Genomic DNA, 23,547 nt, shown 5'->3' with positions numbered 1-23,547 from the left:
GCCCTCTGGGCTCAGTGCCACTTAGGATCACCTGCGGTGCTTAAAGGACCCAGGTACCCAGGGTGGGTGGTGTGGTGCTGCGGTGTAGAAACCTGAGAATTTCTCAGCTTCAGTGGGTAAGCTGCTGCTGCTAAGTCGCGTCAGTCGTGTCCAACTCTGTGCGACCCCATAGACGGCAACCCCCCAGGCTCCGCCATCCCTGGGATTCTCCAGTCAAGAACACTGGAGTGGGTTACCATTTCCTTCTCCAATGCATGAAAGTGAAAAGTGAAAGTGAAGTCGCTCAGATGCGACCCCATGGACTGCAGCCCACCAGGCTCCTCCATCCATGGGATTTTCCAGGCGAGAGTACTGGAGTGGGGTGCCATTGCCTTCTCTGTCAGTGGGTAAGGAAGGAGAGTAAACAAGTGAAGTTTGATCTACTAAAGTAGGAAGCTCCTAGTTACTGTCCAAAGTTGGCAAACCAAGGAATAGCAGTGTACAATTATTTAGAATTATGGAGAAAGTCCAAAGTTGGCAAGCCAAGGAATAGCAGTATACAATTATTTAGAATTATGGAGAAAGTCCAAAGTTGGCAAACCAAGGAATAGCAGTGTACAGTTATTTAGAATTATGGAGAAAGTACTAGAAGAAATGGGCTTCCCTGGTGGCTCAGCTGGTAAAGAATCTGCCTGCAATGCAGGAGACCTGGGATCAATCCTGGGGTTGGGAAAATCCCCTGGAGAAGGGAAAGGCTACCCACTCCAATATTCTGGCCTGGAGAATTCCATGGACTGTATAGTCCATGGGGTCAGAAAGAGTTGGAAAGGACTGAGTGACTTTCACTTCACTAGATGAAATGGCAAAAATCATTTCAGATGGTCACCTTAAAACTATTTGATGGTGACAGATGTCATGAGAATACTTGTCTTGAGGCAAGGCAGTATTAACTGGACAAGGTGCCAGAGTATTTGAGGATGCTGGAATGGTCTGGATCTTGATGTGGGTGAGGTTAGGTGGATACATGTGTAAAAATTCATCAAGCTGTACACTTAAGGTTAAAAAGCTTAAATGTCTAAGGAACAGGAGTGAGATTACAAGGGGACTGATGTTTGTTCTTTTTTGTAAATATACATCCTTTAGTACTATTAACATAAAACCATATTCACTTCAAAAAAAAAAAATACCGTGTTTGGGACTTCCCTGGAAGTTCAGGAGTTAAGACTCCCAGCTTCCCCTTCGAGGGCTCAGGTACGATCTCTAGTTAGAGAACTAAGATCCCTCTTGCTGTACCATGCAGCCAAGAAATAAAAAAATTAATTAAAAAAACCCGTATTTGTGTACTACTTCGATAAAAAGAGAAATGGAAATGTTTAAAAGGTCGAAAAGATTCTGATGTGATTCTGGCTTGAGAACTATTGGTTTTAGAAAGGGTTCCTGTGACTGGAACGCCTTTTCTTACAACCTGTAATTATCTCTTACATCAAGATACGTTTTCCCAAGTTTCAGCCTCACCTCACCTTCAGAGTGTATGTTTCCCTTTCTACTAAATGGAAGCTGGAAAAGTCACACAGCAGGTTGGTCTGCATGGAATTCCTCTTGAGTAATTTTTCTAGGCTCTTTTCCCACCAGGCACTGCCAACTGCTATTGTTTGAAATCCACACTGGTAACGCTGCCACCAGCACCCACTTGTTTCTTGGAGCTTTGGAGAACAGCCTCTGACACAGGCTGGCCCAGCAGGTCACAGCAGCTCAGAGGCCACCTCGCTTGTGGAAGTCACCTATGTGCAGCACATACAACTCATCCTGAGATGGGCAGGGGGTGGGTACCGACTCCCAAGTCAGGTTTTTACCAGCTTTCCTGGTGAGACACACTGTCTAAAAGAGTCCATATTATCACCAGGAAAAGTATATTTTGTCAACTTCATTGAGGTATAATTTGCAAAGAAGAAAATAACCTCATCTCAAGGGTACCTTTTGGGACTACTCTGGGTGGTCCAGTGGTTAAGAATCCACTGCAGGGAGCATGGGCTTGATCCTTGGTCAAAGAACTAAGATCCTGCAGGCCTTATGATGTGGCCAAAAATAAAAAATAAAGAGGGTAACTTCTGAAGACTGTAGGCACCCAAACCACTGCCAGTCAAGACATGGAGTAGTTCCAACACTCCAGGAAGTTCCCTCATGTCCGTTTGTGGTCAGTGCTCTCTTTCCTGACCTCCAGCCCCAGGCAAACTGAAGTTTAGCTTGTTCTGGGATTTCACATAACAGAACTGTTCATTATGTACTCTGTGTGTGTGGTTCTTTAGCAACAGCACAAGGTTTTAAAGACATGTTCAGGTTGCCACCTTTACTGATAGGAGTTCCTTTCTTTGTAAGGGTAAGTCAGAATCTGTTTATCATCTCTCATTGTCTGTCTCCAGTTTACAGCCATTATGAATACAACTATACATTCAAATATAAAGTCTGTGTGTGGAAGGAGGCTGGCAATTTTCTTGAATATCTAGGAGGAGGGTTACTTGGGTTGTATGGTACAGGTGTGTGTTCAGGCAAAGGAATCATCAGGGATACTGGGCTTCTCCCTATAAGCTCCAACCCCCTACCGCCACCATGGAGCAGCCATGTGGTCTGGCAGTGATGCCAGTTTGCAGGTGGAGGTGAGCAGCGATAACCTGGGAGGCACCTGATACATCTAAGCCTAATGTACGCCGTGTGGTCCCAGCCCTCTGGCCAGTGTTTGGTTCAGGAGTCCAGACCGAAGTCAATTAGGGGTGTCATTAACTCTATCCACTTTGCTTGGTTTCCAAATGGGAACTTGACTCAATTGGGCCATAGACCTAAGCAAAGATGGCCTTGCTCTTTACAGACACAGGAGCAATGGTTTTGAAAGGGTAGGTGATGATTAATCAAATCCATTTCACCTGTCTCCACTAATCAAGGACACTTGGGTGTCCTCTCAAACAGCAGGTAGCCTTAACAGTGTCTGCCTGGGTTATTTTCCAGGACCTTGGAGCCTCAGCTAAGCTGGTTAAGGCTGGATAGAACCACCCACCCTCCACCTCCGCCAGCGTTGAGTGGGTGCCCGCTCCCACAACCTCCTTGTAGCTTCATTATACCTGCGCACAGCACGATTCCTGCCCCTTTCCAGTGTCCTCTCCCCATCCCTCACCAGTCTGCCTCTTAGTCATCCTGTGCATACACTGAGCCCTTCCCTTTCCAGGAGTCAGATTCAAGATCTGTCTTCCCATCTCCTCTCTTGGCTGTCCCCAAACTCGGCATCTCAGTGTTTGGCTCTCTGTGCAATGTGGCAGGACAAAGCTGACTGGGTAACACGTTTGTGGAGCCAGGTAGGAGGGGAAGTACAGGTGGACTTTATGCTGGTTGGCCCTTGGCTGGCACTGAGAGCCCGCGGACGGGTCCAAGCAGCTGCCCGGACCATTTGTTCCAGGACCTCCCCCGAATCTCCCCTGCCAGGTGCCACCGACGTTTCATTTCACAGCAGCTGGTTTGGAAGATGTCTTGTGGGTGAGTAACAGCATCAGAGAAATCCAGCCATGCTTAAACCATCCGATAATCCTGACCAGGTCATGGGCTGGGGGCCTGTCTACCCGGAAGGATTCTGGCAGACAGTACCAAAGGTCACAGCTGCTGAGGTACCCTCTACCTGCGTCGGAGGCCAGGGGTTTTTGGTTACTGATCTTGTTTGTTTGGGTCTTGTCTCTGTCCATCTTCATCTGATTGTTTCAGTTGTTCAGAATTGCCTACTGGGGGGACTTCCCTGATGACTCAGTGGTAAAGAATCTGCCTGCCAATGCAGGGGACACAGGTTCGAGCTCTGGCCTGGGAGGATCCCACATGCCGTGGAGCAATTAAGCCTGAGCACCCCAGAGCCTGCGCCCCCCAACTGGAGATGTCACCGCAATGAGAAGCCCGTGAACCACAACCTGCGGTAGTTCCCGCTCTCTGCAACTAGAGAAAGCCCATGCGTGCACCAATGAAGACCCAGCCCAGCCAAAAATAAGTAAATAAGAGTTGAGACTTGGGGATTGAGCTTGGTAATGGCAACAAGGACCCTTAGAAAGACTTCATTACTGGGACCACCTGGAAGCAAAGCCCCTTCAAAACGGGAAGTACTCAGTTCTCCCTTGCAGCCCTCTAGGCTGCATTTTCCAAAATTGGGAGACTTTCAGGTATGAATCCATGGAAAAGAAAGTGATGGTAGTTTTTGGTAACACAGCATGACCACAATATCCTGTAGACTCCTGAGCAAAATGGCCTGTAAATGGATCCTGCATTTACAACATCCCTCTGCAACTGGGTTTACTTTGTAAATGGGAAGAAAAATGGGATGAAGTACCTTAGGTACAGTGATTGTATCAGAATAAACCTGTGCAAAGATGTCAGGTTATGGTCCAACAGGAAGGGAAGGCAGAGAAACCTGTTTTACTTAATCCTAGTGGAAAGTGGGGTTTGCTGTCGACCCTACGCGAGGCGGCAGCTCTTTCCACTGTCTGAGCACAGCCTCAGGCTTGGGGCCCTCCGGTCTCTGAGGGGCCCACTCATCTCGCCCTTCTCATACCTGTCACTTGACTGGGCCGGGGAGCGACACAAACTCAGGTGGGGTGATGTCCAGCAAGGAAAGTCCCCACTGGGGTTGTGAATGCTGAGACCAGGCAGCCAGTGGGAATGATCTGGGTCCAGTCTCGCTTTCAACTTCAGATTTAATTGGAAGAACAATATGCCAACTTATAAAGACGAAGCAAAGAGAATGGAAGAATTCTTGTTTCATTAAAAAAAAAAATTTTTTTTTAACTCCAAATCCGACTGGGCTGATGTTCAGAATTCATTCAATATCCTTCTCATTTCAGAAGATTGCAGAATGGTGCTGGATAAAACTCATGAGGAGGCAGTTATGTAGCCCTGGCAAGCTGGCGTGGGAGGCTGTGAGCCTGGCTATGTCAACAATGGATGCTAAGTGGGATGTGAATGCTGGGGATAGGCCAAAACTTGAGATTGATTCAAAGAGGGATGCACAAATGAAGAAGCTTTAAAAGTTCAAGAGATAAACGGAACCCAAAAGAAGGTCTTTCAGAATTTCTAGCAAGGGTCTTCAAAGCTTAGAGGCATTATACAGATACAGACCCTGAGGCCCCAGAGAATCTAAAGGTGGTTAGTAAGGCTTACTGGTCAGAGTGCCCCCTCCCACTTCTACCATACACAAAAAATGGAAGGTGCTCTTGGAATGCCTATGTCTTAACCTGTTGAGATTGCCTGCAGTTTCTAATGGCAGGGCAGGCTCAGAAGGGAACAAGAGAATGAAACAGGCCACTCTGTCTTCACAGAGGGAAGAGCTGGACCAAGGTGAAGACCCTACAAGGGACTCGGCAAAAGGCAGGAGGCCCCAAGCTTCTACATAAATGGGGCAATCAATAGTGAGGCCTCTGGGACTTCCCTGGCAATCCAGTGGTTGAGACTCCACACTTCCACTGCAGGGGGTGTGGGCTTGATTCTTGGTCGAAGAACTAAGATCCTACATGCCACATAGCACAACCAAAAAAAAAAAAAAAAAGACACCCCCCGCACCACTGTGCATATTTCAAACAGGAGGGACCCCAGAAAAGATTGTGCGACCCTAAGGAAGACTCTGGAAGAAGGTAAGACAAGTGGCACACCAGATGGCTGAGATAGCTGAGAATGATGGAGACCAGAGACCCCAAGGGCTCCCCTAAATCCTGCCAAGTCCATCAATTCCCAGCATGTAGAACCTCGCAGAACTGACAGTAAGAAATCCATTTTTGGACTTTCTGATCAATATGGGGGCCACTTACTCTGTTTCAAATATCTAGCTTTGAGACTATTTTCATGACTAAGGTGTCTGGAGAAATTTTGAAAAGCCTGGTCTCTAGTCTCTAGACCGTCAGATGGGGAAGGTTCATAGGAAGCAGCTACGATTTTTTTAAGTCACATAGATTGTGGGTTCTTCATTCCCCAACCTGGGATTGAACCGGGGCCCTTGTCAGTGAAAGTGCCAAGGATCTAACTGGTGCCTGGACTAGTGCCTCCCCGAAGCAGCTATGTGCTCTGCGGCACATGGAATATTCCCAGACCAGGGATTGATCCGGTGTCCCCTATATTGGCAGGCAGAAGTTCCCCAGGAAACTCTTTAAGAGGAGACAATGAACCTCTACCCTGGAATCTTAGAAGGGTAAACATCTAGATCAGTGCCAGCCTTGCTGGACTGGACCTTCTGAGGAACACAATGGGAAAGAGAGACTCTGCTGCAGAAGGGAAACAAACCTCACCCAAGGTCACTCAAACCTTGTCTGGTTCCATACCCGACACCGACTTCTCGGAATGGGCAAGTGAGTCCCTAGCAGATCTTAAGTTGCTTTCCAGAAAGAAGCCGTGAGGAAGAAACTAAGGTGAACAAGACTGCTGCAGGGCTGGCTCTGGTTAAATAAAATTCTCCAGAAGGTAAGTTACTTAAATAACTTAGGTCACCAGAATGACCGTTCTTTTGTCTTTTCTGTACTTTTGACCTCCTGGGCTTGGAAGAACAATGATTAGTATTTCTCAGACTCTGGCAAAAGCAGGTACTCTGTCTAGCTGTTGGATATGTTACCCCAAACCTTTTTCTATATTTGATCATGCTGACCCCTTAGTTATGCCTGTCAGCAATTTCCCACCACCTCTACCTTCACTGACACTTAGGATATAGAGACCTCAGATGTTAAGGTCAAGTTGGACTACTCAACCCAATTTCCAGTCCCCCGGAAGCTGAAACTCAGGTCCTCTCCTTGTGTCCTCAAAATAACCCTGGGTGTCTTTCCCCTGTTAAGAGTCCACTTGGTCAGGATATTGTAGCAATCATACTTTATTTTCCCGGCCCATGTCTCTTCCATATTTAATATAAGTGTTTCAGCTAAACTGGTTAACAACTGAGGCACTTTAGGTCAAAGTAAGCCACTGACCCCTGACTTGATGTGTGAAGTTATCAGTATGTCTTGCACTTATATTCTGTGTGCTTTACCCTCCCCTCCCCACCAAAGTACATCTTTCTGATTACCAACTTTGGCCTGTGAATGCTGTGACAGCTGGCACATAGGTGCTGTTTGCTTATTGAGGTCAAAATGTTAACTCAAAATCAGAAATAAGAGCATTTTCAAATGAGTGCTAACTGCTCCATTACTCAAGTCCTTCTTAGGTCTACACACCCCTTTTCAGCAAAAAGTATTCAGAGTGGGCATTGCCACTCCTTCCTCAAGACTGAGGAACAAGGGACTTTCTCAGTGGATGAGTGGTTAAGAAAATGCGCATCCACTGCAGGAGAAACGAGTTTGATCCTTATTCAGGGAACTAAGCTCCCATAGCTGTGTGGTACAGTCAAAAAAGATAAATTTTTAACACTTAAATAAAAGGTTGAGGAATGATCCAAAGATGCAGTGGGCTGAGATGGTGCATGAGGATTAGTCAAATCTGCTTTACCTGCCTCACTGATCAAGGTCAACATTTGTATGTTTCCCAAGAGGCCAGGAGCCTGAACACTAAGATGGATGGCTGGGTTATTTCCCAGGCACTTGGGAGTCTCAACTGCACCTGGTGCAAATGAACTGGTTAAGGCTGGCTAGGACCACCCACTCACCCTCCCTCCAGCAGAGCATGCTCAGACACCCGCCTGGTGGCCTTTCCAACCTGCAGAGGCCTGTAGCTTAGCTCTACTAGTGCAGAATGACCCCTATACCTTCTCCAATCACCTTTCCCCGAGCACCCCACACCTCCCTGCTTCTTTTTATTGAAGTATTGATGATTTACAATGTTAATTACTGCTGTATAGCAAAGTGATCTGGTTATACATACATATCTAACGCTTACCCATTGTGGTTTATCATAGAGCATTGACTATAGTTCTCTGTGCTATACAGTAGGGCTTTGTTATTTATTCTTTACATAAAAACTTACTAGGAATTCCCTGGCGGTCCAGTGGTTAACACTCCATGCTACCACTGCAGGGGGCCTGGGTCTGTTCCCTGGTCGTGATGTTAAGACCCCAAGAGTCATCCAGTGCAGCTGAAAAAAAAACCCCAAATACCCCCTATCAACCAAACAAAAAGCAAACCTTCACACCAACCTTCTTCTCCATCCCTTTTGATCTTTTATGGCTCCATATGAATTTTAGGGTTGTTCTAGTTCTGCAAGAAGCGTCGTAAGTAATTTGATGAAACACTGAACCTGTATAATGCTTTGGGTAGAATGGATATTTTAACAATGTCAATTCTTCCAAGGCAAGGGCATGCTGCCCTGCTTCTTAACTCATCATCCTATCAATACTCTCTGATGCCTTCGGGTGGCCGGATAAGATCTGTTCTCCCACCTCCTCACTCAACTGACTTGCCAAGAAACCCTCTTTTGCCTCAAACCTTGGCACTTCAGCAATTTGGTTCCCTGCGCGTCAGGCAAGATGAAGCCGGTTTGGGAACAGTTCATCTGGGTTATCTGGTGCTACCCTGAGAATGGAGCTGCCACATGGAACTCAAGCATGTGAGTTCCGAGCGATCTTGTGTAAGGCTGCTGGAGCTGGGTCTTCTGTTACAAGCAGTGAGCAGTACCCAGGTATAGGAGTGACCCTAGAAGCCTCTCCCAGAGCAGTTATCAGCAGATTCAGGTGTGGGCGCCTCCTACAAGGCTTCACTTGGCTGAATCCTTGACCGAGAGCCCAGTTCTGCGAGTTTGAATGCCTTGCTTGCAGCCTGAACCCTGTTATGCTGTCGGTTTGATTTGACCCTTGGTGTACTTGTAGACCCCAAACCTCTGACATCCTGGTCTCTGCTGATACCTGGAAAACATGGAGGCCCACCTTGAAGTTCAGAACACCCGCTGCCCCCGTTACCCAAGTCCTGCTCACCTGTGGCCCCAGCACCATTCACTCCACTGGTAGGCCCATGCCTGGCCCTCCACGTCAGCCTCTGCCACCAAACCTCTGTTCTTAGCCCTCTCCTGCCTTCCCTAACTCTGCTGAAGGTGAGACCTTTTTTTCATTTTCAAATTCCAATGGCTAAAGAAAAAACAGAACAACTTTGTATTGCCTTATTTATACCGGGGAAAATCTGAATACCAGTAATAGAGGTATAATGAATAACGGATGTTAACAGCTTTTTTTGGACAGGAAAAACAGACAAGAACTTTCTTTCCCCCCAGTTATCAGTACAGCATATTGTGCTGGATCAAGATTCCAAAGATTCTCAGCTGTGCCAGAGCTGAACCTGAGATGTGATCCTTGAAAGGATCTTAAGTTATACTCACAGATCCTTATATTACTTAATATATTTCTCAGCTTTTCTAGAATCACAAGTTTAACTACTGTTTCAACACGAGTGGATATACAGCTTTTCAACGCAGAAATTGTCAGTCTCTTTACACTGGTTACACCATGTTTTTATTTCAGTTTGCTCAATGTGAAGAAAAACAAAACCAACAAACCCAATTTCTTCTGCAGGTCTGGTCCTCCTCTACAGTGGTTGTTACAGTCCTGAAGCAGCTGGAATATAATCAGCAAGGGCCCAGGTGGAGCAACAATTCATCTTGAATCTTTGTAAGTATATATTTATTTCCTTTGGTGCCTTGCACAGTAAGGCACTATAATAATAGAATAGAAATGGCCACCGCAAATAGCTCTAGTGACAATTTACTAGACAAGTTACAGTTTAATGATGGTGGTGGTGATTCTTTCACTTTATTATTTTTTTACAATAAGGGTGTCATCTTTGTACTCCACACACACAAAATAAAACAAGTGCTTATGAAAGTCCCTGCCCCCACCCCCATCTCAAAACATCCTGAATGTAGCTATTCAAGAAGAACAGAAAAATCAAGACATGTTTGATTTCGAAATTTCAATAAAAAAAGCAAAGAATGTAATGCAACAGCTGTTCAACTTCCAACTCTAAAATAGGCACCGTTAGACAAACAAAACTCCTCGTATTTTAAATTTCTCCAGCACACATTCCAGTATAAATGTTTTGAACTGTAATCAGCTAGTAATTAATAATGGGAATAGAGCCTTAGAACAGAAGTTATATTGCTTCCTTGTACCCCTTTCTCTTACCACTAGAGGGTAGAAGTGTCAGGGGATATAGAGTCAAAGGAAGAAGGATTAAAAAGAAATACCCAAAGTCGCTGTTGTTTGGGACTAGAGAGGAAGACAGCATTTTACAAATGTTCAAAAAATCCCAAGGCAAGTAACACAATTCACTCACTATCAGTCCTACTAGAAAGAATAAAGACATCTGTGTCTTATTATATAAAACTGGACTTTCAGAAGTGTATTACAGGTTCACCAGAAACTATGGATGTAGTTTTAGGCTTCATCAAAGAAAACAAGTACAGACTGAGTTAGATGCTGTACACCTAGCCTAGCTGGATCGGTGTCTGGAACTGCTCACTGTGTCAGCCCGAACAGCTGTCAACTAAACAACAGTATGTAACTCCAGAAGAAGCTTAAGGATTGAGGATATGGACACAGCTAATTATATCTCCCCTGCTTCGCGCTCTTCAGAGCTCCTCCTGTCTTCTGATCTGCCATTAGCGCTCTCATAGGACCGCTTCTTATCTTTTCGATCTCTGTCACGAGGTGATCTGTCTCTTGAATTCCTGTCTCTGTCACGTGATGCTAAGTCTTGGTCTCTGAATCTTTCTTTTGAGGATCTGAAAAATATTAATTTGAGGAGCAAAATGTGTTGGGAAACCCAAAACCCAAATGAAAGAATCGGATAAATATTAAGGTACTGATTAGTTGAAGATACACAGAATACAACCAAGAAAGAGGAGTCAGTTTTCTGACAGAAAAGAGCACTATTGTATTTGGTAAGGGCACTAAATAAGGAGACTGGTAAAAACCAAGAGCTAAGGGTAAAAAACCGTAAGCCAAAATAATGATTTCCAAGACAGTCTCATTATCTCAGAGGCAACCCTGAAGCTGCTCCAGCTCACAGCAAATGTATTTAATATGAAAATATATAAGACAATACCTTAAAAATGTTATCCAACATTTTAAAAACAGAATGTACATTCCAAATTAGATGGAAAGCACTGACTTAGGAGTCAGGAACTAATTTTTCTTTGCTGTCTGGCCAGAAATGTAAAGATTTTAGGTGTTGCAGGTCCTGTAAGTGTGGTATATTCTTCCTCTTCCCTCTGTCAACTCCTTAGCAATATAAAAACCATCATCCATAGCTCCCTGGCTGTATAAAAACGGGCCAATAGGCCAGATTTGGCCTGCAGGCAACAGTTTGCCAATGTTCAACTTAGATAAGAGAACTACTCAATGATATGGCTTGAAGTAACCATTGGTTATTTTAAAATTCTGCTTTATTCCTACTGAGTTAGCTCATTCAACCAATAGAAAAAAAAAAAACGAATAAAAGACAGGTGATCAAACTATAATAAATCTTGATTAACCATGACTGTTTCTTAATACCGCCTTTCCATTCCCATACCCAGCCAAAAATATAAGCTCATACCAGAGATTCAATCAGAAGGAAAACCAAAGGACACTAGGGGATCAGAATTAACATGGAATCTTCTATACCTTCAACATCTAGAATAAATTAGGAACATATCACATTTATTTGGTTCTTTACAGGTGACACGGTACTTTTACATAATTATCTCACTTAACCCGTGCTCAGAATTAGGATCTGAAACCTGATTAAGTAATACTTTCAACTATTAAGGCAAGGGAAAAAAACACTACTATACTAGGCAGTTTTAGAAATATCGTTTAAAAAGATTAAACCAGAAAGGTTGAAAGATTAAATGTCAACTTTGAGCATTCTACTGAATTAAGGTTTTAACAAGCTTAATTTAAAAATGATGTGTTAAATCACATTCCACACATCCTACCCATGTCTTTGTAGGAATGGAATATGGAGACAGAAGACTGAGATGCTGCCTAGGAATAAGGACATGTACTGCTGGTAAGCCCCAGAGAAATGATGACAAACTAAGAGATGAGTATCAACTAATACTCTGCCAGAGGTTACAATGTCCTGTATAGAAGCAGTTTTTACTCAGTATACCAATAATTCTGATGAAGCAGGTACTCTTCTACTAAGTAGATAAGGAGAGACAGGAGGGGTAATTAGATAATCTGGCCAAGGCCCTTTTCATCCAAGTAGCCTGACTCTAAAGTCCGCACTGTATGCACCTGAGCACAGCAGGCAGCAGAAAAATGCACATGGTCCTCGTTTACCAGGGGTGGCTGTTGCCAGGAAAGGCCGCAAACAGAATCTACTGAGACCAGTACTTCACAGTCGAAGCAGAAGAAAGCCAAGTCATAGAAGGCCTTTAACTGGGATTTTTACTCTGAAATTGAAACTGGTACTATGTAGCAATAACTTGATATTTTCTTTTATATCAAGTAGATTTCAATAGCAATTGTTCATTTTCGGCAAAAAACAAAATACTGCTTTGAGACAGTAATCTGAGTATCAAGATTAAAAGTGTTCTTGAGGAAAGAAATACTTCTACAAAAATAATCCTCTTTATGAACAATATGCTGAAAATATTGGATGAGGGATGTCAGGTAGCATGGTGGTCAAATTTCCTATATATCTTCATAAATGTAGGAAACATTAGGGACTGGCTCCCGGAAGAGGGAGACTTCATGCCTAACCCGCCATCCCCACCACCAATGACAACATCTAAGAGTGCAGAGATACCAAAACAATGACAGGGGGCCAAGGTGACAAGAGAAATAATCTAGACCTTCTACCAACCAGCAAGATGATTCTTCAGACTTACAGTGCAGTAAGATTCACGGAGAATTTTTACAAATGTATTTTTCTGGGCACTGTACTGTGTGCCTAGTTGTAAGGATATGAGATAAGTGACCTAGAAGCACACTATGAATAACTCTGTCCCTTAAAAATTTACAAATTCCCAGCTCATTCTCTGCATGTGCCTGTAATATCTAAAATATCTCTTTCCTACCTGGTTTTATCTATTCAAATTATACCTACTCTATTTAGGCTTTAGGCTACTCCCTGAAGCTGTCTTTTAAAATTACTCTGATATTTCCCTCATCTAAACTCCCAGGTGGCGCTAGCAGTTAAGAACCTGCCTGCCTTAAGAGATACAGGTTTGATCCGTGGGTCAGGAAGATTCCCTGGAAAAGGAAATGGCAGCCCACTCCAGTATTCTTGCCAGGAGAATCCCATGGACAGAGGCGCCTGGCGGGCTACAATCCATAGGGTCGCATAGAGTCAGACACGACTGAAGCGACTTAGCATTAGCACTAACCTCCCGTACTGTTTACTCTGATTCCAGTTTAGCGCTTAGGTCAATCTCATTATTGTTAAAGTATTAGTCCTATGTCCTAATTCACTTGAATAAACTTGCTCAACTACCTTATATATATATATATTTATTTACTAGGCCTAGTGCAGTAGAAGAACTACTTGGTTTTCTAAGAGTAGAACATAAATGTTCTCACCAAAAACAACAAAAATATATGTCAGGTGATGGATGTGTTAACTAGACGGGAGAAGTCCTTTCACAATGTACATGGATAGCAAATCACCACAATGTACACTTTAAATATCTTACAACTTTGTCAATCACACCTCAATAAAGCTGGAGGAGGGGGTGGGAACCTACTTGGAAGAAGGTGAGAAAATAATAAATAAATAAAAGGGCCTATCATATCCAACTCAGTCTGTGAGCAGTTTCAGGGAATGGCTAGCTAAGGCGCCAAAAATAAAAAAAGGAATCTGCAGAAAGCTGTTAAAAATTTATCACAGGTTTTATGTAGAGTAATAATCCATAGAAAGCTTGAGATTAGTAGATATTAGGCACTCAAAAAAATGTTTCTGTTCCATAGAAATGACCTGGCTTAAGGGCCATGATGGGACCTGAGAAGTTTCTGGAGCTTGGTCTATACAGACCATGAGTGCAAAGGCTCCATCACATTCTAACCTTTTGTCCTTTGTCTAATCAAGTCCTTAAACATACCTAACCCTGGGTCTGCCCTCCCTGCATGTTTTGAATTTTCATGCCAGTGATGTCTAACTTCCTTGAAATTCTGAACCTGCCCTGCCAAGCTAACTGTATATATAACATTGCATACCTATAGTGCAGAAGAAACAAGAATATACTGAATGTATCTGCTCTGAAAAAGTACACCAGCTCCAAGAAGTTTAGAAAACAGTAAGTCAAACATCTCTTAACAAAAGGACTTCTCAGAGTCCCTAATTTGCCAATATATACTGGAGAAGCTCTCACAGTACTGGTACCTAAAATTATTTGCCCATAAAGTACTTTTCCCCAAGACACACTAACCAGAGAAAAGCAATAACCTCTGCATGTATTGGTTCCAATTTCTTACTCTGGCTCATAAGTATATTCTTTCTGAACTACCCATATAATCAGGAAAAAAAAAAAAAGTTACACACTCACACACAAATGTGTACAAATTACCAGATGCAAGTTCAAACCACTAGTATTCCAAGTCTAAACTGTAAAGGTAGTTCCATATCCTCCTATGGACCTCAGTACCTCCTCCTCGATCGCTCTCTGCTCCTGTCTCTAGAACTGTGCCCACTTCTCTGGTGGCTGCGGCTGCGACTACGGCTGCTGGAGCGGGACCTGTGGCGATGGCGTTTCTCCCGGGATTTGGATCGAGTTCTCCGTTTCCGTTCTCGTGACATGGAGCGAGACCGATGTCTTCGATGCTCCCTGGACCTGGATCTATAAAAGATATTTAGTTTTTAGTTTCATTGGCACCAAGTTTCTCGTTTACTACAGCCTACTCTTTAAAGAGAAACTTACTTAATGCCAATACTATTTCAAATCAGCTAAATCTACACTGAAATAAACTGCTGGTATATTAAATAATTACATACTAGAATTTTGAAATAAACAGTTCTCAGGTCAGTGTTGTTTAAATTTACATCAGGAATATTTTTTTAAATGAAGGAAACAATCTATGCTACTACTACATGCCAAGGACTATATTACCTAGATGCTTTATGGATTTAATTTTAAATCTCTATGGATTTAACTATGATTTTTAGTATACTTTAGAAACAAAGTATGTACCTAGTGAACATGGACAGAAGGGAGGAGACACATGAGAAAGAATATTGTTTAGGGTAAGTTTTAACTCGCTGAACTGGAAAGGTTATATGAATATCAAAATAAATTTAAATGCCCACAATGTGTCTTGTCAGTGTAATCAAAACAGTTAAGACAGTTCTCTACGCAAGTAGTACATAATTTATTGAGAGGAAAAAGATTAAATGTGTAAATCATTTTAGAGAACTTTACTTAAACTGCAAAATAATAATAGTACTTGACAAGTATGTAGGCATACAGAGAAGGAAAAACACTTCTGTAGCCTCTATTGGGTTACAAAACTAATTTATGTATTGTGTATATGGTCAGGGTGGGGACAACATATATAGAGGATATGAAACATTTGGGGAAGAAATGAATGAATGTTGTTCAGAGTGATGGAAATGTTTTAAACTGGTCTGTGACAGTTGCACAACTTAAAAATTTCCTGAAAAATCAACCTGCAAGCTTAAATAGGTAAACACCACATGGTGTGTAAATAATGAAATATTTGTTCGTAATCTGATTATAGTAAATTCAAAAGCACATTATTCAGGTTATTTTCAAATGATTACTTTGTTACCGTTTAAAAGTATTCAGCATAACATTAGCAAGAAAGGCATCCACTATGGATCTAGTATCAATCTCAGCTGAATACAGTGTTTCCACAATTAAGTATTTCTGAGAAGAAACACAGAGAAAACAGAAAATCCATTCCATGTGTTTTTATCTAATGGTATTTTTTTAAATCACTCACTCTGAGGTACTGTAACATTATTTCCCCAAGGCATATTTCATTTTACCTGACAATAACTGTCTGGTAAAAACATTTACTGGGTGCCTACTGCACTGTTCCAGGTCCAAGGGAGACTAAGCAGCCCATAGAGCAGAGTCCTTAACCTCATGGTGCTTAAACTCCAGAAAGAGGCCTCCACAGACATGCAGGCAGCAAATGTAAGATAGGTTACGTAGTAAGGACACGACAGAAGGGTAAAGAAGGAGAGTGAAATTAGGCGGTCCTCTTTTATACAGAATAGGCAGGGAAAGTTTTTCTTATAAAATAGCATTTAAGCAAAGATGAAATGAACTAAGGGAATCAGCTAATGAGGGAGCACAGAGAAGAATGCTTTAGGTAGAGAGAACACAGGTGCAAAGCCCTGAGGGGGAGAAAGTTCACAGGAAGCAAAGAAACCCTTCTGGCTGTAATGAGATTAGCAAGGGGGAGTAATACCAGGAGTCTAATAAGCAGGATGACCAAGTACTCTGTCATTCAAACCAGGATGCTTTCAGTATTACATTATACAGAGGAAAAGAGGGAGTTATTAATAAACATGCTGAGACAAGAAATAAACTGTAACTCTCCTAGGGCAGATTGATCACTCTACTTAAAAACCATGGTGAGGATTTCAACTTCTCCTCTGAGTGAAATGGAATAACTTTAGAAGGTTTGAAGACACAGCTGATTTGCTTTAGTCCACTTTTTAAAGAATTCATTTTGGCTAGTGTGTAAAATAACAGATTGAGGCCAAAAAGGGACGTGGACATGACTATAAATTAAGAGACTCGTTAAGAGGCTACTGTAAATAGTGAGGTAAAAAGCGGCTTAGACTAGGGTACTAGAAATTAAATTTCTAGCCTGAATATCTAAGGATGTTCTATGTACAAAGAGTTTAAATTTCTCTCCAACAAAGGGAAAAGCCTGCAGTAACCAATCAGTAAAAAATCATCATCATTTAATATTTCGACTTCTCATCCTGGATTGAGAAACCCACAATCATATAAATTAGCTGATACAACTGGTCCTGACTAACGTCTTAGTTTTTTAGTGTTTTAAGCAGAAATACCACTGAAAGATGCTAAAAAGTACTAAGTAAGTGTTAGTCGCTCAGTCATGCCCAACACTTTGCGACCCCATGGACTGAAGCCCACCAGGCTCCTCTGTCCATGAGATTTTCCTGGCAAGGATACTGGAGTGGGTTGCCATTTTCTTCTCCAGGGGAAATTCCTGACCCAGGGATCAAACCCTGGTCTCTTGCACTGCAGGCAGATTCTTTACCGACTGAGCTACAAGGGAACCCTCTCCCCACCACCAAAAAAAGTACCAAGTAGTACTTAGTACCAAAGAGTACTAAGGGATACTTAGTAGAAACACAAGGTTTTGCTTTCGTAACAGCAAATGCTCTTATTCTTTACAGTCAAGAATACATAGGTTTCAAAAAGAAGATGTGATTTGAGTGAGAGCAATGGAAGAATTTGGGAAAAAAGCTTCAGAAAGTCCATCAATACTAGGGCCAAAGATCAAAATTAAGTCTTCTCCTCCTCCTCTTTTAAGGATGTAACATGCCCCATCAAAGCTTTATGTGATCCCTGCACAAAGGGAGAAGCAATAAAACCCAAGTCTAGCTTGGGTGCAAACTAAACATCTTCGTTTCCCTTAATAAACTCACCATGGATTCCCTCATTCAAAACATCCAACTATTTATTTGTATTTTGAACAATCTCTTAGAATATGTTTCTTAGATGTACCACCCAAACTGATTTTTAAAAAATAAACCTTGTCACATGTATACTCTGAGCTTCTAAACAAGATTTTAATGAAATATTCTGAAATATTTTTAATTTTCTCTGTAACTTCAGGGCACTGTATATAATTTACTCTAATAAAACTAAACTGTAGCTCATGAGTATCTTCTGACCAACTTCTTCTCAAATGACACTGCTCAAATATGCACTACGAAAGAATTAAGAGAACTAATAAATTCTCATTCACTACCCTCAGAAAACACAGCTTCACCATTTATCTTGTATAATACCTACCTTTTAGGATTCTTGCTATGTGATCGAGACCTAAAAAAAGAATTCTATTTTTAGAAAAATAACTATAAATAAGGAAGAAAAGGTAGAATGTGCTATTAAAATTACATTCCCATTTCTAATTTTTATATTAACTTTATTAATACAAGGCACATGTGTGTATACACAAATTTTCCCAAAAAGCACCACAAATTTTACAGACTTTCCCACTCTGGCACACCCCTTTACTAGGCTACCTGGCTCTTAGAATATGCTCCTAGAAGACTTAAAACACAATGCAATTCACCAATTCTCCAAAAACCACCTCCCAACCTGGAAAGAATTCTTTGTTATTTACATCTGTCATTTCGTCTTTCCCTCTTGAAACAGAATACAACTTCTGAGGGACACATACTCTGGAATTATCACCTCATACAATAACCCCTAGAACACTCAATTCATTCTTACAATGTTTCTTAATATGACACACAATTCTCTGATATAAAGTGCTCTTCATGATGCCCAGCACACAATTAAAGCTCAACAGATAGTAAGAGCAAGTATTACGGTTACCAGGAAGTCAAAGGGTTATTTTTGGTGGAGTGTATATAGCTTGGTTGGAACATGAATGTAGATTGAGCCTCATATAAGCCATAACTGTTTCCATCACTCACTATCTGTGTGGCCTGGGCAGATTATATATCTTCCCACAGCTTAGTTTGCCATTTGAAAAAGAGGAATAGTAATAAAAAATTCACTGGGAGCTTTCAAGTAATAGATAAATCAATATAGCAAGTCTTATTAGCACAGCAGCTGGCACACAGTAAGCATCCAGTAAAGTGATGATAATTTTTATCATTATCCTTTCAACACCATAGTTGGAACCCCATTTTGTGTGTAATTTTATACTTACTGGTAATTTCCTCATCTTCCATAATTAGGGTCCTTCAAGTTCACAGATAGTTTAAAAAAATTTTTTTTAAACATTTCTGAAATAGTGTTAACATTTCATAACTAATATTAAAAGAAATATGGCATTAAAAGAGTAAGATGTGATGTACTTTCACCTCTGACAGATGTGAAAATGTAGTCCTGCAAAGACTTCTCTTTCTTATTTGGCTGTCATCTCAGATGTATTATTTGTATTAGTGGCAGTATATTCTGTTGCATTTTAACTTAAACTGAGATTCAAATTCCATTTATATTATCTTAAATATTACAATACTAGGCGCTGTTTTCATGGAAAATTAGTATACACAAAGGAAAAGAGAGATAAAGCTCTGAGGTAAAATTTACTAGTAAACAAAGAAAATATATTGATACAAGAATAAAAGCACTTCCTCTAAACAGGAACATGTCCATATATAGCTTTGTTTCATTTTTGTCATCATAGTGCAAAAAGATTACCTGTTACAAGCCATGTAACAAAAATGAAGTCAGTTTAAGTGTCTTGAAATAGATTGCATGTAACATGCTCAAAGCTTGGAGGAAGTTGACATAGCCGAGTCACATATTATCAAGGGTTTTAATTAACTTAGGGACATCTACTGAAGAGAAGCTATTTAAATTTCAGAGAAATATAATAGCATTAAGGAAACACTGTAAGTTAGAATGATAGGTAAATCTTTTCCCTCCATCTGAAAATTGTTGAAGGTCACACAACATACTGCCAATGGGTAACAATGATCCAGAACATGCACACGTTCTAAATATGAAGAATCCTGATTTTATCAACTAATACACCAATATAAAAAGAACTGTGCACATTTAGCTATTATTAAATTAATAGAAGTTTTAACAGTTTATAGCTTCTAAATTGAAGAAATACAGAATCGAAGTAGCATGTAAAATAATCAGTGAAACAGATTAAAAAAAAAACCCAACACCCAGCCCTTCTGTCAGTAAGTATGTACCATAAATTAGTTCTGTGCCAGTCTGGCACAAAGTGAGACTATTATGGTAATCAAAGGGCTAGAAATGGGCCTTGTTATAAATCTTACTAAACATAAAGATGTGAGGTGCTCTTGACTCCCTCTTCCATACATTTTGAAGGAAATTTCCTGGACTTAAACAGTCTTTAGTTAATATACTTGAATAAACAGTTTCAAATGGTAATATTTTTAAGAGTAAACAGAAACTTCCCAAGTCCAGATTTACTGATGTCTAAAATCTTATGTGCCATCACATCTTTTTTAGACCCTTGGACCACTCCAGTGATCAAACCATACCTCCTCAGCTTCTCCCTTTCTTCTCTCTCCCTTTCTTCTCTTCTCTTCAGGCGTTCCTGGTTTCTTTTCTCCTGCTTCTCAGCTACAACTCTCTTAAAACACAAGCACAGTTCAAATAATATTAAACGAGAAGCATTATTTACTGGGCTCATTCTTAGCATTATCCTCAATTTTACCATATCTAATAGCAAAACTTTTTAATACCAATTCAATTTGAAGTTTTGTCAGGTTTAATCACTAAGCTTACAAGTCTGGTTTCCAAAATCTTTCCTCCCTTTGATATAAAATTTCATATTTCTCCATGACTCCTTAATATTTCAAAATCACTTTTATAAGATTTTTCTCCTCTTATATCTTCTAAATTCTTTAAAAATGATTTAAAAAATCAATCATTATAAATCACTATTTCCATGCCCTATGATTTCCAACACAGAAATGTCTTCTGTTGACTTCTGGTTACAATCCTGATGCTACTACTTTAAAAAATACCAGTGAATGCTTGGGGCTGGTGCATGGGGATGACCCAGAGAGATGTTATGGGGAGGGAGGTGGGAGGGGGGTTCATGTTTGGGAACGCATGTAAGAATTAAAGATTTTAAAAATAAAAAAAAATAAAAATAAAAAATAAACTTTGTAAAAAAAAAAAAATACCAGTGAAACACTCAACAGTTCTGCTTCTAGGTCTGTATTTGGTACCCAATCAGGTACCATTTCGGAGAAGGCAATGGCACCCCACTCCAGTACTCTTGCCTGGAAAAGCCCAGGGATGGAGGAGCCTGGAAGGCTGCACTCCATGGGGTCGCCGAGAGTTGGACAAAACTGAGCGACTTCACTTTCACTTTTCACTTTCATGCATTGGAGAAGGAAATGGCAACCCACTCCAGTGCTCTTGCCTGGAGAATCCCAGGGACAGGGGAGCCTGGTGGGCTGCCATCTATGGGGTCGCACAGAGTCGGACACGACTGAAGTGACTTAGCAGCAGCAGCAGGTACCATTTTTATCTTTGAGGCCAATGATCATTTGCTATGGTGACACTCACTTTTTAATTTCAAAAAACTTAACCAAGATCATCTAAGCTACTCAGAATACTGACAAGAGCTCACAATAAACTAAAAATACAGAGACATCCCTAGGTGATTCTGATTCTACATTATTTTAAATGCCCAGCTATGGATGCTGGGTTAATTTCAGTGATAACTACACAAAAAGTCACTACTGGTGTTTGCCATCGAGAAAGTCCTCAATTCATGACAAAAGGCGACCGTGCCAATTAAAAAAAGACAAAAAACAACTAGCCACATCAGATTGCTGAAAAGTAAACTGGCCTTATCCATCGACTATGCTTCCTTTCAGTGGTTTAGATATATCCTTTTCTGTCTTTGCTTATCTTCTCAGAAGAGTTCGGCAGACAAGGAAGAGCTGTGCTGCCTTTCTCACATCAGCCCATATACTTAAATGACACAGACTGTCCATTAAAAAAATAGGTTTTTAAGTTCTTTTGAAGTGGGAGCAGAAGCATAAAACTAGAGGTTTTAAAGTCTGCTATTTAGTGAACTGCAAAATATTTTAAACAAATATTGGATCATTTTTTTAATCTTCCTTTAAATGTTACATTAACATTATTACCAGTTTTTTTTTTTTTAAAGAAAGTATCATTGGAAATTTTAGGTGGCTTGTATGATTCCTACCTGATTCAATATGATGTCCAAGACAAAATATTATCTCCACCAAGAATAAGAGGATTTTTAAAGTTTGTCAGACATCCATTAAACAAGCTGCTATTTCCGTTTACAATTCTACACAAAATCCTATAATCTGAATTATTAACAGAATCACAGTTAAGAATAGTCTTCAATATCAAAGAAAAATACTACACAAAATGAGTGGCTATAACTGGATAAAGTGTGGGATATTAATTTATCAATGTACCTTTAATTCTTCAAGCTTCTCTCTTATTTCAATAAATCCCAAGTGCAGTTTACCCCCAAAATGATCAGCCAGTCGTCTGTCATTATCATGAAGACCTAGATAGGCAGAGCAAACTTCACAGACTCGAAGTTTCTGCTGTTGGAAACTGGAAGCTGGCATAGAATTCCGATAAACTTCCTAAACAAAAGTGAGAAAAACCATGTTCATATAAACTGCATTCAAATCACACAATTAAACAAAATTTACTATGTTCATACAAAAAAAAAAACAAAGCTTCTAATGAACATACAAAAGTATGGCTATTTTGTCATGAAATAGATTCCCCCCTCTTACTCCCATCCTCTGTCCTCAGGACTTCTCCACTAGAAATGAAAGATCAGAGCCTCAAATTACCTTTTGCCAAGAACTACAATAACATAAACAGGGTATAACTTTCTTCAAAGGTTTTCTCAATGTTCTGTTTTCTGTATTTTTTTGTTAAAAACGAGATGCAGCAACCCCAAAAATATACATTAGTGAAGAATCAAGGAAGTAGTCGCCCATGCTTGCAGAAAAAGAATGCATGTCTTCCATACTACTACAGCTTCCTTCCACGTATCACTTTCCCCACTATGTAAATATAGACAAGGCCTACAAATGATAAAACTTCGCCTCAAACAGAGGGGCTCTATAAGACATAGATGAAAGGTGCTTTACTGAGATTAAGAGGTCTCGGACTCATCATTTTATTTACATTAAGTTAAGGAGGCATCTGGTCCCATCACTTCATGGGAAATAGATGGGGAAACAGTGGAAACAATGTCAGACTTTATTTTTTTGGGCTCCAAAATCACTGCAGATGGTGATTGCAGGCATGAAATTAAAAGATGCTTACTCCTTGGAAGAAAAGTTATGACCAACCTAGATAGCATATTGAAAAGCAGAGACATTCCTTTGCTGACTAAGGTCCGTCTAGTCAAGGCTATGATTTTTCCTGTGGTCATGTACGGATGTGAGAGATGGACTGTGAAGAAGGCTGAGCACTGAAGAATTGATGCTTTTGAACTGTGGTGTTGGAGAAGACTCTTGAGAGTCCCTTGGGCTACAAGGAGATCCAACCAGTCCATCCTAAAAGAGATCAGCCCTGGGTGTTCTTTGGAGGGAATGATGCCGAAGCTGAAACTTCAGTACTTTGGCCACCTCATGCAAAGAGTTGACTCATTGGAAAAGACTCTGATGCTGGGAGGAATTGGGGGCAGGAGGAGAAGGGGACGACCGAGGATGAGATGGCTGGATGGCATCACTGACTCGATGGACTTGAGTCTGAGTGAACTCCGGGAGTTGGTGATGGACAGGGAGGCCTGGCGTGCTGCGATTCATGGGGTCGCAAAGAGTCGGACACAACTGAGCAACTGAACTGAACTGAAGGAGATAATACATTAGTATATTTGTGCATCCACTCTACCCTTTTTCCTGACAGAATTCTGATTTGTTTGAGGCAGCAGCATGCCCATATAAAAGCATGACATTTCCA

The 23,547-nt window shown here is 41.0% G+C and overlaps 1 protein-coding gene across 4 annotated transcripts in view; it reads right to left on the bottom strand.

Annotated features, from left to right (window-relative positions):
• Nucleotides 1-9,387: 9,387 nt before the first annotated feature.
• LUC7L2 (LUC7 like 2, pre-mRNA splicing factor) overlaps nucleotides 9,388-23,547 on the bottom strand; it is a 73,437-nt gene continuing 59,277 nt past the window's right edge. For all 4 annotated transcript variants that reach the window (XM_052638609.1, XM_052638611.1, XM_052638610.1 and 1 more), the window contains 5 exons: nucleotides 22,035-22,211; nucleotides 20,106-20,197; nucleotides 17,902-17,931; nucleotides 14,527-14,718; nucleotides 9,388-10,677 (listed from right to left, as the gene is read on the bottom strand). In XM_052638609.1, coding sequence (XP_052494569.1) covers nucleotides 10,500-10,677; nucleotides 14,527-14,718; nucleotides 17,902-17,931; nucleotides 20,106-20,197; nucleotides 22,035-22,211 — 669 coding nt within the window. In that variant the 3' untranslated portion in view covers nucleotides 9,388-10,499. The remainder of the gene's footprint in view (nucleotides 10,678-14,526; nucleotides 14,719-17,901; nucleotides 17,932-20,105; nucleotides 20,198-22,034; nucleotides 22,212-23,547) is intronic.

This window comes from Budorcas taxicolor, chromosome 4, assembly GCF_023091745.1.
Source record: "Budorcas taxicolor isolate Tak-1 chromosome 4, Takin1.1, whole genome shotgun sequence".
NCBI classification, from domain to species: Eukaryota; Metazoa; Chordata; class Mammalia; order Artiodactyla; family Bovidae; genus Budorcas; species Budorcas taxicolor.
This window is presented reverse-complemented; position numbering and strand designations above follow the sequence as displayed.